The sequence below is a fragment of the Danio rerio genome, chromosome 3, assembly GCF_049306965.1.
Source record: "Danio rerio strain Tuebingen ecotype United States chromosome 3, GRCz12tu, whole genome shotgun sequence".
NCBI lineage: Eukaryota > Metazoa > Chordata > Actinopteri > Cypriniformes > Danionidae > Danio > Danio rerio.
The window spans coordinates 22,922,339-22,938,841 of NC_133178.1; the positions used below are offsets into that span (position 1 = coordinate 22,922,339).

At 35.1% G+C, this 16,503-nt stretch overlaps 1 protein-coding gene across 9 annotated transcripts in view; it reads left to right on the forward strand.

Annotated features, from left to right (window-relative positions):
• The window catches only part of prr15la (proline rich 15 like a), a 62,943-nt gene extending 46,660 nt beyond the window's left edge, over positions 1-16,283 (forward strand). For 2 of the 9 annotated variants that reach the window (XR_012398606.1, XR_012398641.1), the window contains 6 exons: positions 522-655; positions 1,228-1,378; positions 3,237-3,584; positions 8,837-8,902; positions 9,105-9,414; positions 15,082-16,281. Coding sequence is in view for 1 of the 9 variants with exons in the window: in NM_001003478.1 (NP_001003478.1) it covers positions 15,099-15,431 (333 nt within the window). In the remaining 8 variants the exon portion in view is untranslated. 9 annotated transcript variants of the gene reach the window in all.
• Positions 16,284-16,503: the final 220 nt, after the last annotated feature.

The window sequence follows — 16,503 nt, forward strand, 5'->3', positions numbered from 1 at the left end:
CGTGTGTGAGTGAGAGTGTATGGGTGTTTCCCAGTGATGGGAAAACCTAAAACATATGCTGGATAAGTTAGTGGTTCATTCCACTGTGGAAAAGAGATTGAATAAAAAAAACATACAGGTAAAACAAAAATAATACTTATGGCTCCTGATGATAGGCTATTAAAATAAGTGAAATGATGAATCTGTGCAATAAACTGAACATCAATTAAAAGATTATTAATTCAAAGCCTCAGCAAATGGACTACACATATTGTGACATTATATTCTTTTATATTACAATTTGGTTGTTTTGATTCACAAGACCTCAAAGTATCACTAGAAACCTCAGGTAAAAATGTTGTTTTACCATGTTTTTGGACTGTCAAAGTACCAGTAGCCATTGACTGTCTTTAAAGTACCAAGGATCATTGTTCTGATTTAAAAATCTTCTTTATTATCTGCTGAAGAATAGTCAATGGCTTGAGGGTGAATAAATTGTTGTGTGAACTATCTCTTTAAGATTGTGTGTGTGTCTTCGGCAGGAGGCAGCGGTGGATAAAAAAAGTGATGAGAGCAGAGATGTTTTGATTGATGTGCTCCATCATTCAACGTCCGTTCTTCTCCACAGCGTCAAGAACCAGTGTTTGTGTGTTTGTGCACATCAAGTAAAGATAAGGTCTGGTAGACACAAACTAAAACCTTAGTAAACAAGCTCTAAGCAGGATTTCAGAAATAATGAGAGTTCTGAACATTACATTATAATTGATCAATTCTTTCCTGCTTCATTTTTTCAGCTGTGTAATGAACTTACTTTATTTGCACTTCTGCATGTTTTCCAACACCATAATTCGATTCAGGGCCCATTGTCTACTCTTTTTGCCTATTATATTTGTACAATAGTTTCTTTTCATTCATGAACAATGCATTCCTCTTTTTGTGTACAACAGCAGTCAGCAGAGTTTGTTGTTTTCTCTCTCTGATGCATCCATTGTTTATGGAATAATGTGAAAAGGAAAATATGGAACATGAAAAGGGAGATGGGAGGATTTCATTCAGTAGAATAACACAAAGAAACAGCTAGCCTACATAACAGTGTCATCTCTTTTTTCTACTCTTCTTTTAAAACCTCTCTATCTGCACCGGTAGCCCATCTGTCTGCTTCTTTTCCTCTAAGGACTATGAAATGACATAACTTCATTCTCTCAATAGATTGACAGTAATTTCATTTTCAATTTGTTGTGGTTCAAGGCAGTAATGATGACTGACGGGCCCTACTGCCACCTGGCGGACAAATACAAGACTGCAGAGATTGAACTGCAAGAGATGGAGCTGTAATTTGAGAAACTGGCCACCAGCTGGCGCGCACACACAACATAGGCAACGCTTTATCTGGCACAAGGTACATATAAACAACATAATTCAGTTCAGTAGCCAGCCTGGTTAACGGGGTGGTTCTTTTTTTCACAAATACCTTTTTGAAGGTATATGCCACATTTTCTATTTAATTATGAGATTTAAATACTGCATTTCAGTGACATTTTAAGCATTATTTTTAGTTGAATTAACTTGACCACACTTTTTAAATGTAACAAAATATTTCCTAAAGATTTCAAATTAAGAAATGTAAAATAATACTTGTTTTAAAATACATATTTATTACATCAGCTAACATTAGAAAATAATAATAATTAATTTAGAGCTTGGCAACGCGATGGGTACCTCAGTGGGTACCACAATCGCCTCACAGCAAAAAGGTCACTGGTTCGAGTCTCGGCTGGGTCAGTTAGCATATCTGTGTGGAGCTTGCATGTTCACCCCGTGTTCGCGTGGGTTTCTTCCAGATGCTCCGGTTTCCCCCACAAGTCCAATGACGTGGTACAGGTGAATTGGCTAAACTAAATTGTATCCATATTGTATAATTGTGATTGAATGTTTATGGGTGTTTCCCAGTGATGGGTTGCAGCCGGAATGGCATCTGCTGTGTAAAACATGCTGGATGAGTTCTAGGTTCATTGCGCTGTGGTGACCCCATATTAATAAAGGGACTAAGGCAAAAAGAAAAGGAATTAATTAATTTAGAGCTTCACAATTTTTCTAGCATCTCTTGTAAAATTACATTTGAAAATTAATGGATAACAACAATAGCCAAATTAGTATTCAAATCAATTTCAATTGTTCAATTGTCAATCTGTTGGTGCTTACACCTTTTTATCGCTCAGTTTTTATTTTAAGAATAAAGTTCAAGATTTAGAATACAAATTATGTGTAAAATGTTTTCTCTGTTTAAAAACATTGCAGTAGCAAAAGATGACATTGGCCAAAACTGATTAGCTAAAGTCACACCGAAGCGACAGCCAACAGAGCATTCCACTTGGTCTTTAGTGCATTTAAATTGACAAAGTTATTTCTACCTTTTTGAAAAGAGTTTTGAACTCAGTGCTGAAGGTAATGAGTTAATTAAATACCTCATTCAACTTAAATGGAGTAAGTTCACAGTACTCATATAGATTAGTTTGTTACTCAAATGGTTTGTTGAAATCGTTTTCTCAAACGATTTGAGTTGGCTTAACTTTTGGGTTTTACAGGACTCAGTGGGTTTGAGTTCTCATTTATTGGGTTTTACTGTGCTCAAATAGCTTTGTTTACTCAAATGGATTAAATTCACAGTACTCATTATTAGGATTAGTATTTGAAATTAAATGGTTTGTTGCAATTGGTTTCCTCAAACGATTTGAGTTACCTTCACTTTTTGGATTTTACAGTTTACATATGCATAAATATACATATGGTATTAAAATTGAGGCTTAAGTTTAAAATTTGAGTTGAACATTTGTTGAAAACATTTAGCCTATGCAAGAAGTAAAACAAAAATAAATTTAATTAAATATTAATAAAAAAAAATTTGTTGTAGAATTTGTGTGTAATATGTCTTAAAAACTGTCTTCATATATTTATATGTACATATATAAACTGATCAGGTTAAAAGTTATCTTACCCATTTTGTTGTTTTGGAGTAATGATATCTCTGTTGAAGATGAGTAAATTCAGTTTTCATCAGTTTTAAAGTGAGACGATTCTTAAATTCAGAATTTTCTTGAACTGCCAAAAACTCAAACCAAAGTCAGATATAAGAAAAAGGCCAAATGTTGCGGATGCCCAGAATGTTCTGTTTAAAATGGAAATGACTCTTTTCGGGCCAAATGAAGTTTCCCACTAGAAGCTATAAGATAATGATTAATGGACTATGTTTTCTGCAGACAGTGGACAGGCAGGTCTTGGCTGCAATGAGTAAACTACCAACGCCAGAGCCCAGCTGGTGCTGAACAGACCCTCAGCCACACGCCTTTCGAGTGGGCCATGAAATGTGGCTTGTTCTTATTTAATCCCATGTGTCTGAAGTTACTGAACATAAACTGTCCTACTGCCAGTGCACCCCATGAACCAGGCAGACCTCAGTCCGAGGGCAAGTCCTCCTTAACATACTCGGTGAGGGCAGCAGTCAGCCATTAGTATCCTTCAACCACCCTAATCGCACCAGTGGGCATGCTGGCATCAGACATGTCTTGCCATTGATTCTGTTCAGACTGATGCCAGAGCCATGACTGGTGAGTAGGCCATTACCTCTTTTATAAACAAGAGCCCTCTGCTGGTAAAAAGTGTAATTAGTTTTCTTTTTTTCCCTGTCTTTCTTTTACACATTGTTATTACACTATACATTGTATATATTGCATTTTGCTGGGTTCCACACAGTCGATTTGTGTTGGGACAACATAAAGGTATTAAGTTAACTTATTAGCTTTTACACATTTTAGTGAACTGAACATAAAACAATTAAGTTGTCCCAAATAAAAACTGAAGAATTGTGCTGTTGCAGCTCATTTTAAATAAGTTATTTTAATTAATTTTTTGAGTTTATATTTTGAAATATAATTGTGCACATATTTACAATACTATTGTAAATATATTATATCCATATAATTTTACAAAATTATTTTAAGCATTTTCACTTCAAATGTGCATCTGTTTTTTAAAGTACATGAGCACACACCAAACTCTGTATAGAATATTGAAACATTAAGAACAATTGCTTTAAAAATACTGCATACCTTATACTTTATACAGGGTGGGCCATTTATATGGATACACCTTAATAAAATGGCAATGGTTGGTGATATTAATGTCCTGTTTTTGGCACATTAGTATATGTGAGGGGGCTTGTTAATAACTCATGAAAGAATAAAGTTACGTTTGAAACCAAGCGCACCATTGTTTTTCTTGTGAAATTCCCAATACGTTTATTGAGGTGTATCATCCATATAAATGGCCCACCATGTACACTCACTGGCCACTTTATTAGGTACAAGTTACTAGTTCTGGGTTAGCCCCTCTTTTGCTTATAGAACTGCTTTAATTATTTGTGGTGTAGACTCAACAAGGCGTTGGAAACTTTCTTTCTCCATATTGACACATGACACAGTTATTGCAGATCTGTCGGTTACAGATCTATGGTTTAAATTTTCCATTCCAGGACATCCCAAAGGTGCTCCCCTGGATTGAAATGACTGAGGAGGTCATTGAGTACAGTGATATGTCCATCCTAAAAAAAATCTTACATTTAAATTATGTGTGTTCATATCAAGTTGTTAGAGCAGCTGACTGTAGTTTACTGGTAATGTAGTAACCAACAGTAAACTAAGCATATTGGGAGACAGGTTATAAATGTCCTGGCAGTGTAGCTCGCAATTTCTGAAATAATGCTGTTAACTGCCACAGAAGAAGAAATGGAGAATTTTTGATGAGTGCCCTGTCACAAGGACATTAAGTTGACCACTATACATACAGAAAGGTTATAGTGACCATACATAGTAGACTGTGGCTACGACATTTCAGAATGTCAGAGGGCACCTTTGAAATATTGTCAAGCATTATTGGTCCAATTGCACCAGAAAGACACCATAAGCACCGACACCTGATTAGACCTGTGGGTGTAATATTTGGTATGTTGAAGTGTTTTCAGCAAATGCGTTTCCATCTTTCTTTATTTGCATCTTTATTGGTTTTTACAACAGTCTAAATCAACCTCAATGAACTGTAAAAACTTTTTTTTGCAAATTATGTATTTTTTTTATTTGCCATTTCCACTCTTTTCTCTCACAGTACACTCTCAATAATGGTACAAAATCTGTCACTGGGCAGGTACCTTTTCAATAAGCACACTTTTGTTTCTAACAGGTCTTTAAAGGTACATTTCAATCCCTAAAAAGTACAAATGTGTACCACACAGTACCTTAAAGTTACAAAAAGTGAACCTTAAAAGTTTAAAAGTGTACCCTAAATGTACTAATGTTCACCTGTACCTTTTGAAAAGGTACCACCCCAGTGACAGATTTTGTATCTTTATTTCTGAGTGTGTGCTTCAGAATGAGCATTAACACATGGTGATGGAAACCCAGTTACTGTCATGCTCAAGACACTAGAGATTTAATCTTGATCTTGATTTGATTTTGATATGGTGTCTTATCCTGTTTTAAGTAGCATAATAGGATTTTATAACACTTTGGTCGTAAAGAATGAACAGTGTCATAAACAATAATCTTCAGGTTATGGTGTTTAAACTATGCTCAGCTGATATGTTTCCACTGAGTGGCTTTAAATAGATTAAATGGTACTCTACCACAGTGTTTTCTAACCCTGTTCCTGATGGCACACCAGCAGTATACTGTACATTTTCAACCTCTTCCTAATCAAACACACCTGAATCAACTCATGCAAACATTAGAAAGGACTCCAAAACCTGAAATTAATAGTTCAGATAAGGGAGACATCCAAAATATGTTCTGTTGGTGTGCCTCCAGGAACAGGGCTGAAAAAAAAAACTGATCTACTAAATCATTATTCCATGTTTAGTACCATACAGTATGGCACACGATTATTTTAATTTCCACTGTCAAAGGTTCCAAAAAAGCAAACTTTTTTGGCACCATTTTTTAAGGGTAGCTAGCACAGCAGTACGGGTTCCAAAAAGATGGAGCTAGACTTGCTGCTCAACAGTATTGGTTTAGAGAGAATTGTCACGAGCGCAAGTAACAATCCAGGAGAAAGACAACAAAAAATCACTATTTTTAATGCACAGTTGAAACACGACATCTTAATGGTGTGAGGGGCTTTGACAAACCAACTGTTGTAATCTCTCTTTGACACTTTAATCGACGGTTGCACCAGTTTTGCACATTTGCACCAGACACTTTTTTTTTTTTTTTTTTAAATCGCTTATCTATTAAAAAGAACATTGTGCATTTATGAAGTGTGCTTCACACAGGTGCAAGGGCTTGACAAACCACCTGTAGAGACGCTCTTCTCTCTTTAAAATAAAATAAGCTAGTCCTTACTTTAGCACTTAATTTTCTGAGCACTAACAGTTCCTTTGTTTAATTGTTTAATTAACTTCTTGTGTGTAAGTAAAAATTGCACTTGCCTCTTCTTGTTGAATCGCTGAGCACCTCTCTATAATTGTGTCACTTTAGACAAAAACATCTGTTAAATGACTAAATGTAAATGTAATATTACAATGATTATGTGCAGCAGTGAACCATTTTCAAGCAAATCTTGTTGTCATCTTCTAACAAAGAGCCTTATGTCAAGAAGCAAGAAGCTGTCCTTTATTGTCGTTTACCGGGCTGTTCATGTTGCAGCTTTCTCTCTTTATTTGTGCATGCTTGCCACGTGTCTACATGTGAAATAGTGAGTTGGCAGAAAACGTGATATGTGAACGACCATATAGCTTTCTTCTTTAAGTGAGAATGACATTAATCACAACTTTCTGACATACACCACAACTACTGGGTAAGAGTACAGTTAATGGACTATTAATGGGAGTGGAAACATAAAGCTGATGAAAGTGACCCATGCTAAACTACTGTTCTGAACTAAATCACACTTATGAATGGAAATTAGGCATAAGTGGTCCAAAGTGTGTCGTTATACTCACACTATTATACCTGGGCTGTTGAGAAAAGACTGGATGAATTCATGCTTTCATGTTATTAACACCAGTCTGACCTATTCTACTGAATATCATAGCAGAAATTAACAACTAGACCAGAAAACCTTTTTTTCCATTGTTCTGTTGCTTGATTCTGGTAAGCCGTTGTGAATTATTGCCTCAGTCTCTGGTTCTTAGCTGTCTTCTGCTCCATTAGCTGATCTGCTTCAAGATTCATCATGTTGTACATTAGACATCGACTGTAACAAGTGATTTGCGTCACTGTTGCCTTTATCAGCTTGAACCAGTCTGGCCAATCCAGTAGATAAGCAGTTTCCAAAATTTCAATAACCCTGTCAGTTTATGGTCCTTCTTTTCTATGCTGATGTCTTAACTGTTTCATTCTGCTTGACTAAATGCAATGAGTTGCTGCCATGTGATTGGCTAATTAGATATTTGCATTAACAAGCAGTTGAACAGGTATCTCTGTGGGGTTGCAGTGAGTGTAACATATATGTATGTATATATAGTGTTTTAATTTGAGTTTTAATATTTATTAGTAATTTCAGGTATACAGTAAAGGCTTTTCTCCTTAAAGCACTTTGGTTTTGTTTTGGTAATTTTGAAAGAGCTAAATAAATAATTTGAGTTGACATTCTATAAAAAAAAAGATTTGACAGAGTTTTTTGATCAGTTCAAATTTGTAATTTAATTGTGCCAATTGAAAGCAATATCTATGAATATCTGTACAGTATTTATATTTTTTGTATTTGAAATGAGTAAAGCAAAAGCGGGCTGGAGTAGTTTACGGAAAGTATTCAGACCCCCTTAAATTTTTCATTTTTTATTATATTGGAGCCATTTGCTAAAATTATTCATGGACAGCACTTGAGTTTAGTATATGAGTGTTACAGCAAGGGGTCTAAATATTTAAGACCATGTGATATCTCAGTTTTTTCTTTTTTAATTAATCTGCAAAAATATCAACAAGGCTTGTGTTTTTTGTCAATATGGGATGTACATTAATGAGGAAAAAAATTACTTAAATGGTTTTAGCAATTGGCTGCAATATAACAGAGTGAACAAATTAAGGGAGTCTGAATACTTTCCATACCCACTATAGATAGATAGATAGATAGATAGATAGATGGATAGGTAGATAGCAAATGTTTAATGTCAAGAGAAGTAAATAATTAGTTATTTTATATACTTACACATAAATGTCTATAACTTTATTATTATCTACAAATTGGAAAGTAATGCTAAAACAGATTAAGTAGATGTGCCTAAAAATGTGACAGGAAGTGTGCCCTAAAGTAATGGTTTACCAACATTTTTAAATGGCTGTTAATTTACTTACCTTCAGGCTATTAAGATGTAGATAACTATTTAAATTCAGTACAGCATTAAAGAAGAATTATAGCTAAAACCAACATCCTTGATGACTCATAAAATGCTAGTCAGCAGTTACTGACACAAGTGAAAAATGAAAATTACAAGCAAAGCTAAATTAATACCCTTAGCTTTAAACGATACATTGAGAACTTCTGAAGCAAAACAATGAGCCTGTGCGTGGAACTGGACATTATTTGCCTCTGGCTATTGACCATCAAAATGATTCTTGTGGTTCTCTTTGCAGCCTTGAAACTGCTGTATATTAGCAATATAATTTATGCTTTATTTCATTATGGAAGAGTTTTTAGAGGTTCCTAATGTTTGATATGCTTCATTATGTGACAGGAAACGGGCATTTGCTGAGGCTGTAGATTAAATGCAATAATGCAAGAAGTTTTTTTTTTCTTTTTGACCTCACTGATCATTACATTTAAGTCTTATATCTATTGTCTGGTTTTGTCTAATTATTTTGTTTACGAGGACCAATTTCTAAAATATTGGATGAACATCTGAAAAAAAAAATCCTCCATCTTGGATGACCCGATGGTGAGTAAATGACGTTTCAACATACATTTATTGCTATCTGTTTGTATATTTACATAAATTCACCTGCTCATAAAATCCGTTCACACAATCACTTCTGATTACACTCCCCAAAGCCCATTAACTTTTATATCCTCTTAAATATTAGCTAATGCAATATCAAAAGCTGATTCCGTCATGAATCTTCTACACCCAATCTTCTCAGCTATTGTCCTAAAGCTGTTTATTCAGGCAGCAGAGGGAGGAGTGTGTGTGGCTGCATGAAGGGAGGAGTCGCGCACCTGTGAATCTACACCTGCTTGCCAGAGAGAAGGACAGGACAGCCAAACCGGGGAAGAGGCAGGAGACCAGAGATACACCGAAACTAATTCAGATCCAAAGAATAAAGAGGGTCCTACAGGCCGATGACCTCACCTGCTGGCATCAACCAGATTGAGAACTGAACTGAAGGATAGTGAACCCTCAAAGGCAGATAACAAACAACTGTCACAACGGACGTACCTTTACCTGTACAGGTGAGAGAGACTTATAACTAGATATGACCTGTCTGGAAAATTCTGTGGAATGACATCCAGTTGCAGTTAGTTAATTTATAATTATACTGATTAAAGTGTACAGATAAAAGTCTTCTAAAAGGAATAAAAATGATAAAGTGGGAATGCTTTTTAATGGGAATAAAAAGTTCTACCCTAAAAATAATTGATTAGAAGGAAATAGTTTTGAAGTTCTGGAACAAAAAAGGTATACTGATAGCTGTGAATTTTAATGACCTTTGAACAGAAGACACATTTGATTACACATTTATAGCAAACAGTGAACCTTTATCACTGACTAGCGAGCCGGTGTGTGTGTGTGTGTGTGTGTGTGTGTGTGTGTGTGTGTGTGTGTGTGTGTGTGGGGAGAGGGTATCATTGCAATCAAGTGAACACTTTGAAATGCAAAACATTTCTTTCAGTTGTGTCAACAGTACAAGTTCAGCATGCTCGATGAACACCTTTGTAATGATGTTGAATTTACTTAACCATCTTGACAAAAACATTTGGGAGGCATCCTTATTTGACCATTTGTTGCTTTGAATTTAAATTAAATATATTCTAGCATTGATAATAAAAGAAATTGATTTAAAATGAGCATTTTTCCAAAGAATAGTGGTATATTCATAAAGTAAAATAAATGATTCCATTATTGAGGACGTTTAAGTGAAGGAAGTAAAATTGTTACGAATTTACATGCAAACGCAGTAGAGGTTAGTGAGTGTAATGCCTTCTTGATTTGTTTACCATGTGCTTGAATATTTGTATTCAAACACAAATATTCCATTCTCCCCACTGGAAAGGAAAATTAAAACCTTTTTTGTTTAGTTTCTCCTGGACTATTAAATTCCAGTTATCACATGTCTAATTTGAAAAGAGAACTCTGCTCAGATTAGTCTCAAAGGCCAGAGATCTCGCTAGCTCAAACATTTCTAATTTTGTTTGTCAAAATGAATGTAAAATAATTTAATCACATTCATTTAATAGCTTTACACTTACTTTATGTCAGGGGTGGATGTTTGATGTTTAATCAACATTTGAAACCACTTTAATATTTATTTGATATTTTCAAATCGTCTACTTCACTGAAGTACTAAGCAATGTATTTTTTTCTTTGTAGTTTACCCTGAGTCCAATTTTCTTTTTCAGTCTAAAAATGATGGGTTGTATTAACTCAGCATTGGGTCAAATATAGATGAAGCCAACGTTTGGGCTAATTTCAAAATGCATTGAAAGTTTTCACATAAAGGTTTTGGGTTTGTCATATCTTACCCAATGTTGGGTTAATATATTTTGCGTGTACTTATTTCCCAAAAGAGTTTTCAGCAATGCCATAAGCAGAACCATTCCCCTCAAACCCCTAAAGAAATTTCATGAGAAAAATTAAAAATATGTAAGTTCTATTCTGGAATCATTGGTTCCTTAAAGAACATGTACCATTCCTTTAATGGTTATTCAATGGCATGAGTGCAAAATCCCAGGGTGTAGTTATTTAAGAACCCACTTTGGTGGACACATTTTATATAGAATTCAGTACTTAAATAACTTGTTTAGTTTTTTACAAATAAATCATCTAAAACAGATTCCTGTTTAAAGGATCTTAAAACATTCAATGTTCTTCAAATAAATAACCTCGATTTTTAATGTATTCTGTTTACAACTTAATAAGAAAGATAGATGTATAATTGTCACAAAAATCTATGTAAGAAAAACCTATAATAGTCTGTAAATTAAACGCATGCACTTTTTGTGCCTACAGAATGGGCTAAATACAAGTAAATGTTTTCTTAAAACTATTTTGTACACCACAGTTCTTATCACTTGGCTACTTTTACGCAGTATGTACCTAAAGTCCCTCAGAGAGCAACTGTTCCCGAAGTGAAGCTCTCCAAGGGCCTTTAGTTAACACCTGATGTTTTTTTTCCAACCACCGACAGGAATAATTAATTCATCGAGAAATCTGCCGAGATTAATATTTCTCATGAGAGCTTTTTGTTGAAATGCACTTTGTACTAAATGTACTTTGTGTTCTTTTTATTGTGATACAGAGAAGTTGTGATTTCTAGAGAAACTACATTGCCTGTACTTTGCGTGACAAGACAAATCAGACATTTTGTTTAGTGACACAATCAGGTTTTTTTTTTCAAAATAATCATAGTTAATCTGATTTTTTTTTTTATAATGAGCAGAATGTTCCTGCTGACCATTTACATGTTCCCGGAAAGAACCAGCCTTTCCTCATGATCAATGATTTCCCTGAGCCTTATCATATTTTTATCTTCATATGAAAACTACACACACAACAGCATTGCGTTTGTCAGCAAGACCATGTGGTTTGCCATGATGCTTTCCTTTGCATGCAAAGTGCTTCCTTATCTCAGTTCTGACTATTCTTCCCATGGCACAAACTGATGTTATATTAGTCCATTTGAGTGCCGTAATATTACAGCTTTATATCTCAAAATCTATGAACTGCACTTTAAATGTGATCAAATGCTAAATAATCTGCAAAAACAGTCAAAAATCAAACTGGTTTCATTGCCATCACCCTTTTAACCGCCTTGCCAAATACTTTTACAATATGCATACTTGTAACTTTTCAAATATAGAGGCAATACAACAAGGTTTATTATTAAAACCATCTGGATTAAAGGTCTTCTTTTTAAAAGGTTTAAAGCGGTGAAAAAACAAAGCTGTGAAAGGGAGCTGGCCGGCACCACCTGATCTCTGTTTGCTCTCGTAAACATAAAAGCAAGAGCAAGAGTCAAAGCCATGAGAGAGCGAACAGAAATTAGCATACTGTATGAAAATGACCACTTTGTTGCTAAGCAACAGAGCCAAGCCTTTCCTGTAAATGGATCGTGCCACACGCTACAGCAGTTTAGTGTGAATTTGAGTGTGCGACTTTATTTTCACTTTTCACAAAAGGCCGCCTCAGTTTCGAGAGAGATACAATCAAGGACAGAAAAGCAATAAAAATGTTCCAGGGTATCACATTCTAGTTCTGAGTATTTGTGTATTGTTGTCTTTGTGTGAATAAGCATGTGGCAAACCTCACAATACCAGAGGAAGTTTCATCTGGACAGTGTTTCGCTGTGTATGTCAAAGGCGTGCTTGCTTTATTGTAATGGTTTACTTCAAAGAAGCCATTGTAGCTTGTGGATGAACCGTGCACGCTCTCTGGACTGTGAACTCTTAACATAAAAATGGACTGCCTAAAATCACATAAATGAGTGAGTCATGTAAAGTCCATTTGCTGTGAGCAAAGCTTCAACACCAACAAAAACAATCCATTTGTCCCGATAAGTAAAGTCTAAGATTTACAAAGCATTTGTACCAGTGAAAATTATGTAAAAAACATTTGACGGTAAAACATTAGTGATGGGCACAGGGAATTTTGTGTGCATTTGTAGAAATTTCCTATTTAGAAACAACAGGATATACTCATGCCACATAATTTTCTAGGTTTTGAGGTAATTTGAGTTTACTGGTATTCATTTCATTATTTTACATCTCAAAATAGAAAGTTGTAACTCATTCCCTGCCTGTGTTAATGGTAGGTTACACACACCTATTGTCATTAACTCTTTATCAGTGCCTAATTTGCTGGTTTATGCACTGCATTAGACATCATGAAACTGATTTGTTGTGTCTTTGTGTTTCTTTTATTTCTGCATCTTTAGAATATTCACAGAACTCTTCTATCAGCACTTTTATAGGATTGCACGCTCTGGTGTTAAGTAAATCTCTCCTTCCCAGCAAGCACTTTTTGCTTTCAAAAGATGTCTAATAGATGTCTAAACATAGTTGTCTTGGCTAAAACAAGGTTGAATTTGCGCTGTCTGAGAAAATCAACGTATAAGAATAGGCCAAATCTAGACTAGTCATCAAAAAACAGAAATGAATGACTGCACTTATAGTCTGTCGATTCTGTCTATTTGACGACTAGTCTAGTTTTGAGCTATTGTCTATTAGATTTTCAGTTTAGTCTTGTTTTAGCCAAGCTGTCTACGTTTAGATGTCGATTAAACAAAAAAATTGTTTGTTGGGTTATATAGTACAGTAAGCCTGGCACAAATCTCAGTTGTCACAATGAGTTTGTTCAGTCAAGGACTGCATGGAGGAAGTTTTACAAACGTATATAAAGTTGGGTTTTTAAAAGTTTGCCATATTGTTGGATCCATTTAACAAAATGATGCTGATTTTAGTGTAAATACAGGCCCAGTTACAGTATGTGTGCAGTATGAACTGTAAAAAAGAAAAATAGTAACACATTAAAATAAGGCCTCTTTAATGAATGCATAAACTAGTCTGGTGGTTCCCAAAGTGGGGGTTGTGGGACATTGACAGGGGGTCGCTTGGTGATTTCCAGAAGTCAAATAAATTTTATTACACTATTAGTATTGGCATATTTTAACCATAACCCACAGAAGATACAAACAATAGTTAATAGTAAAAATCAACAACATGCAAATAAAAAGCCATCAGCCTTTAAATTATTTTTTTCATAGGATTGGTGTGTTTACGTTAGATTTACAACACCGCAAAAGCATCAGCTGGAGCACATTGATTTTATAGCACCAGGTTAAACTTTCTGACACCTTCATGACAATTAAATATATCAAAAATAAATACAGGCCACAACTGAACATAAAAGACTATCTCCGAGTGGCGGTCTCTACAATTAAACCAAGAAAACACTGTGTCTACCATTCTCATTAGTTGAGGTTAATCTTAAATTAAACAAATTAATGAATGAATATAAAATGATATGGTTGTTAGACTGTTGCACTTTTTGTGTTGTCAATATGTTGGTGTTTATGTAAGCCTATTTTTGTGTGAGCAACATTTGTATATTTTTTAACTGAGAAATTTGGGGGTCGCGAGTCACTGGCATTGTTATTTTAGGGGTCACGGGCTGAATAGTGTCGGAGCCCCAGAACTAGTCTGCTTACATGAATTGTTTTTAACATTAGTCACACACACACACACACACACACACACACAAACACACACACACACACACACACACACACACACACAAAAACATTCACAATCAGAATTGTTTCTTTATAATTAAATCTGCATATTAAAAAGATTTTTTTCAAGGATCGTGTGAAGACTGGAGTAATAACGCTGAAAATTTTGCTTTAACACTACAGGAATAAATTAGATAATAATCATATTATTTCACAACATTAATTATATTTATTATTCCAATGCTAATAATAATCCAAAATTATTCCAATATTATTGATCCATTAACCAATACATAAAAAGTAGCAGCTAAGCTCCTTAGCATTAGCATGAACTACGTTGTGCATTTCCATCCTACTGCCATATAGCTGCAGATCAGTGTGCGAAACATGAGGCCTGTAACTGAATCTGTACAAGTTAAAACCTAGCATACCTCTACCATATGGTGCTTATTGAATTACACTAAAAAATTCATTAGCGGCTGTCCCTTCTAATATAAGAAACAGATCTTACATTAACATTAGCTCACACTCTCAGAGCTCGGTTTACACTTTATGACTATTCTTATTACCCGTCTTCTAATAAACAAAAGCAACATGTTCCCTTTCTTATTTAGGCCTGCTGTTTTTGTGTTTAATCACAGATATATCTCTCATTCTGTCCTTTTCGCAGAAACTGCCATTAACACAATGGCGACCGCAGAACCTGCCCCAGCCTGGTGGAAACTGACCTTCCTGCGAAAAAAGAAATCGGAGCCAAAAGTGCTGTATGAAATCGCAGGAGACCACAGCAGCAATGGCGGAGAGGCATCTGGGACCACTGATGCTGCAACAGACAGCCAGTTTAATGCCCGCTTGGAGCGCATTGTGGACAAAACAGCAACAAAGGGGCGACATGTGAAAGTCTCGCATTCAGGTCGCTTTAAAGAGAAGAAACGAATCCGCTCTACTCTAGCAGAAAACCCTGAGCTTTTCCCTGAGGCCGAAACGACAGCTAATGAGAACAATAAAAGTGGAAAATAGAGTCGCTGTGTAAACACACTAGCATGTGTGTGTAAAGCAGCTCAAGAGGGCCAGCACTCTTCCAATTGACGTCCTCTGCCGTTTACAATCGCCTGAAGCTCTGAGCCTGAAGCAAGAGCAGGATCGCTGAATTAATGACTGATCTATACTGATGTTTGGTAACAAAGACATGCACAAACCCAAAGATCAGGTTTCTTCACAGATACACACAGCACCACTGCATTGTGGTCGACCCTTGAAAGGCTGACATTTAGCAAATGTTTAGCAAAGAGAAGGAATCAAACCAATCATATAGCAGCACAAGATGTCAGTAATGATAGTGGTTATTCTTTGATTATTTCTTATATATTATATGGTGAATCAGTTGCAGCTAGAGCACTTGTGATTCAACATATTAAAAAATTATTACAAGCATTGTGCTACAATGTTAAAAGGTTTTTTAGTAATGTCTATTCCAAATTTATACTGTAATTATATTAAACATAGATTGCTGGTATCTTTGAAAAACTAAATAAAAACAAAGTGTCATCATTGCTTGAATAGACCAAAATATATATTCTGAATAATAACTCTCTTGCTATAATACACAATTTTAGCCTCTTGTGTTGCTGTGTCGGGTTTCATTTAGATTTTTAATCTTGGTTGCTATTTATTGTACAGAGATTTTATAAAATGTAATCTGAAAATGGAGGGGGTTTATAATTGCTTTTTGTTTAATAAAATGGTCAAACATTTGCACAATGTCTAATTTAATAGTTTGCTTAGCTGTGATTAAACACTTAGTTTTGTACAAATGTATGCATTGTTTCAAATATACCTCTGTAGAAAATAAATTATTGCTTTCAAGATGTGGATTTATCTTTTATTCTGTATTTTTTCTTTTGAATTTTTCTATGTAAAAGCCTAAGAAACATTACCTACAACTTGACCTTCCTGGAAGTGGCTTCCAATTCTCCTTTGTTTCTACTCGAGTAGTTTATCCCTTTAATTATTTTTGTCAACCGCTAAGAACAACGATCTTCCTTTTTTGTTTTTCCAAAACAATATTTCCGAGGCAAAACTCGTGTTTTTA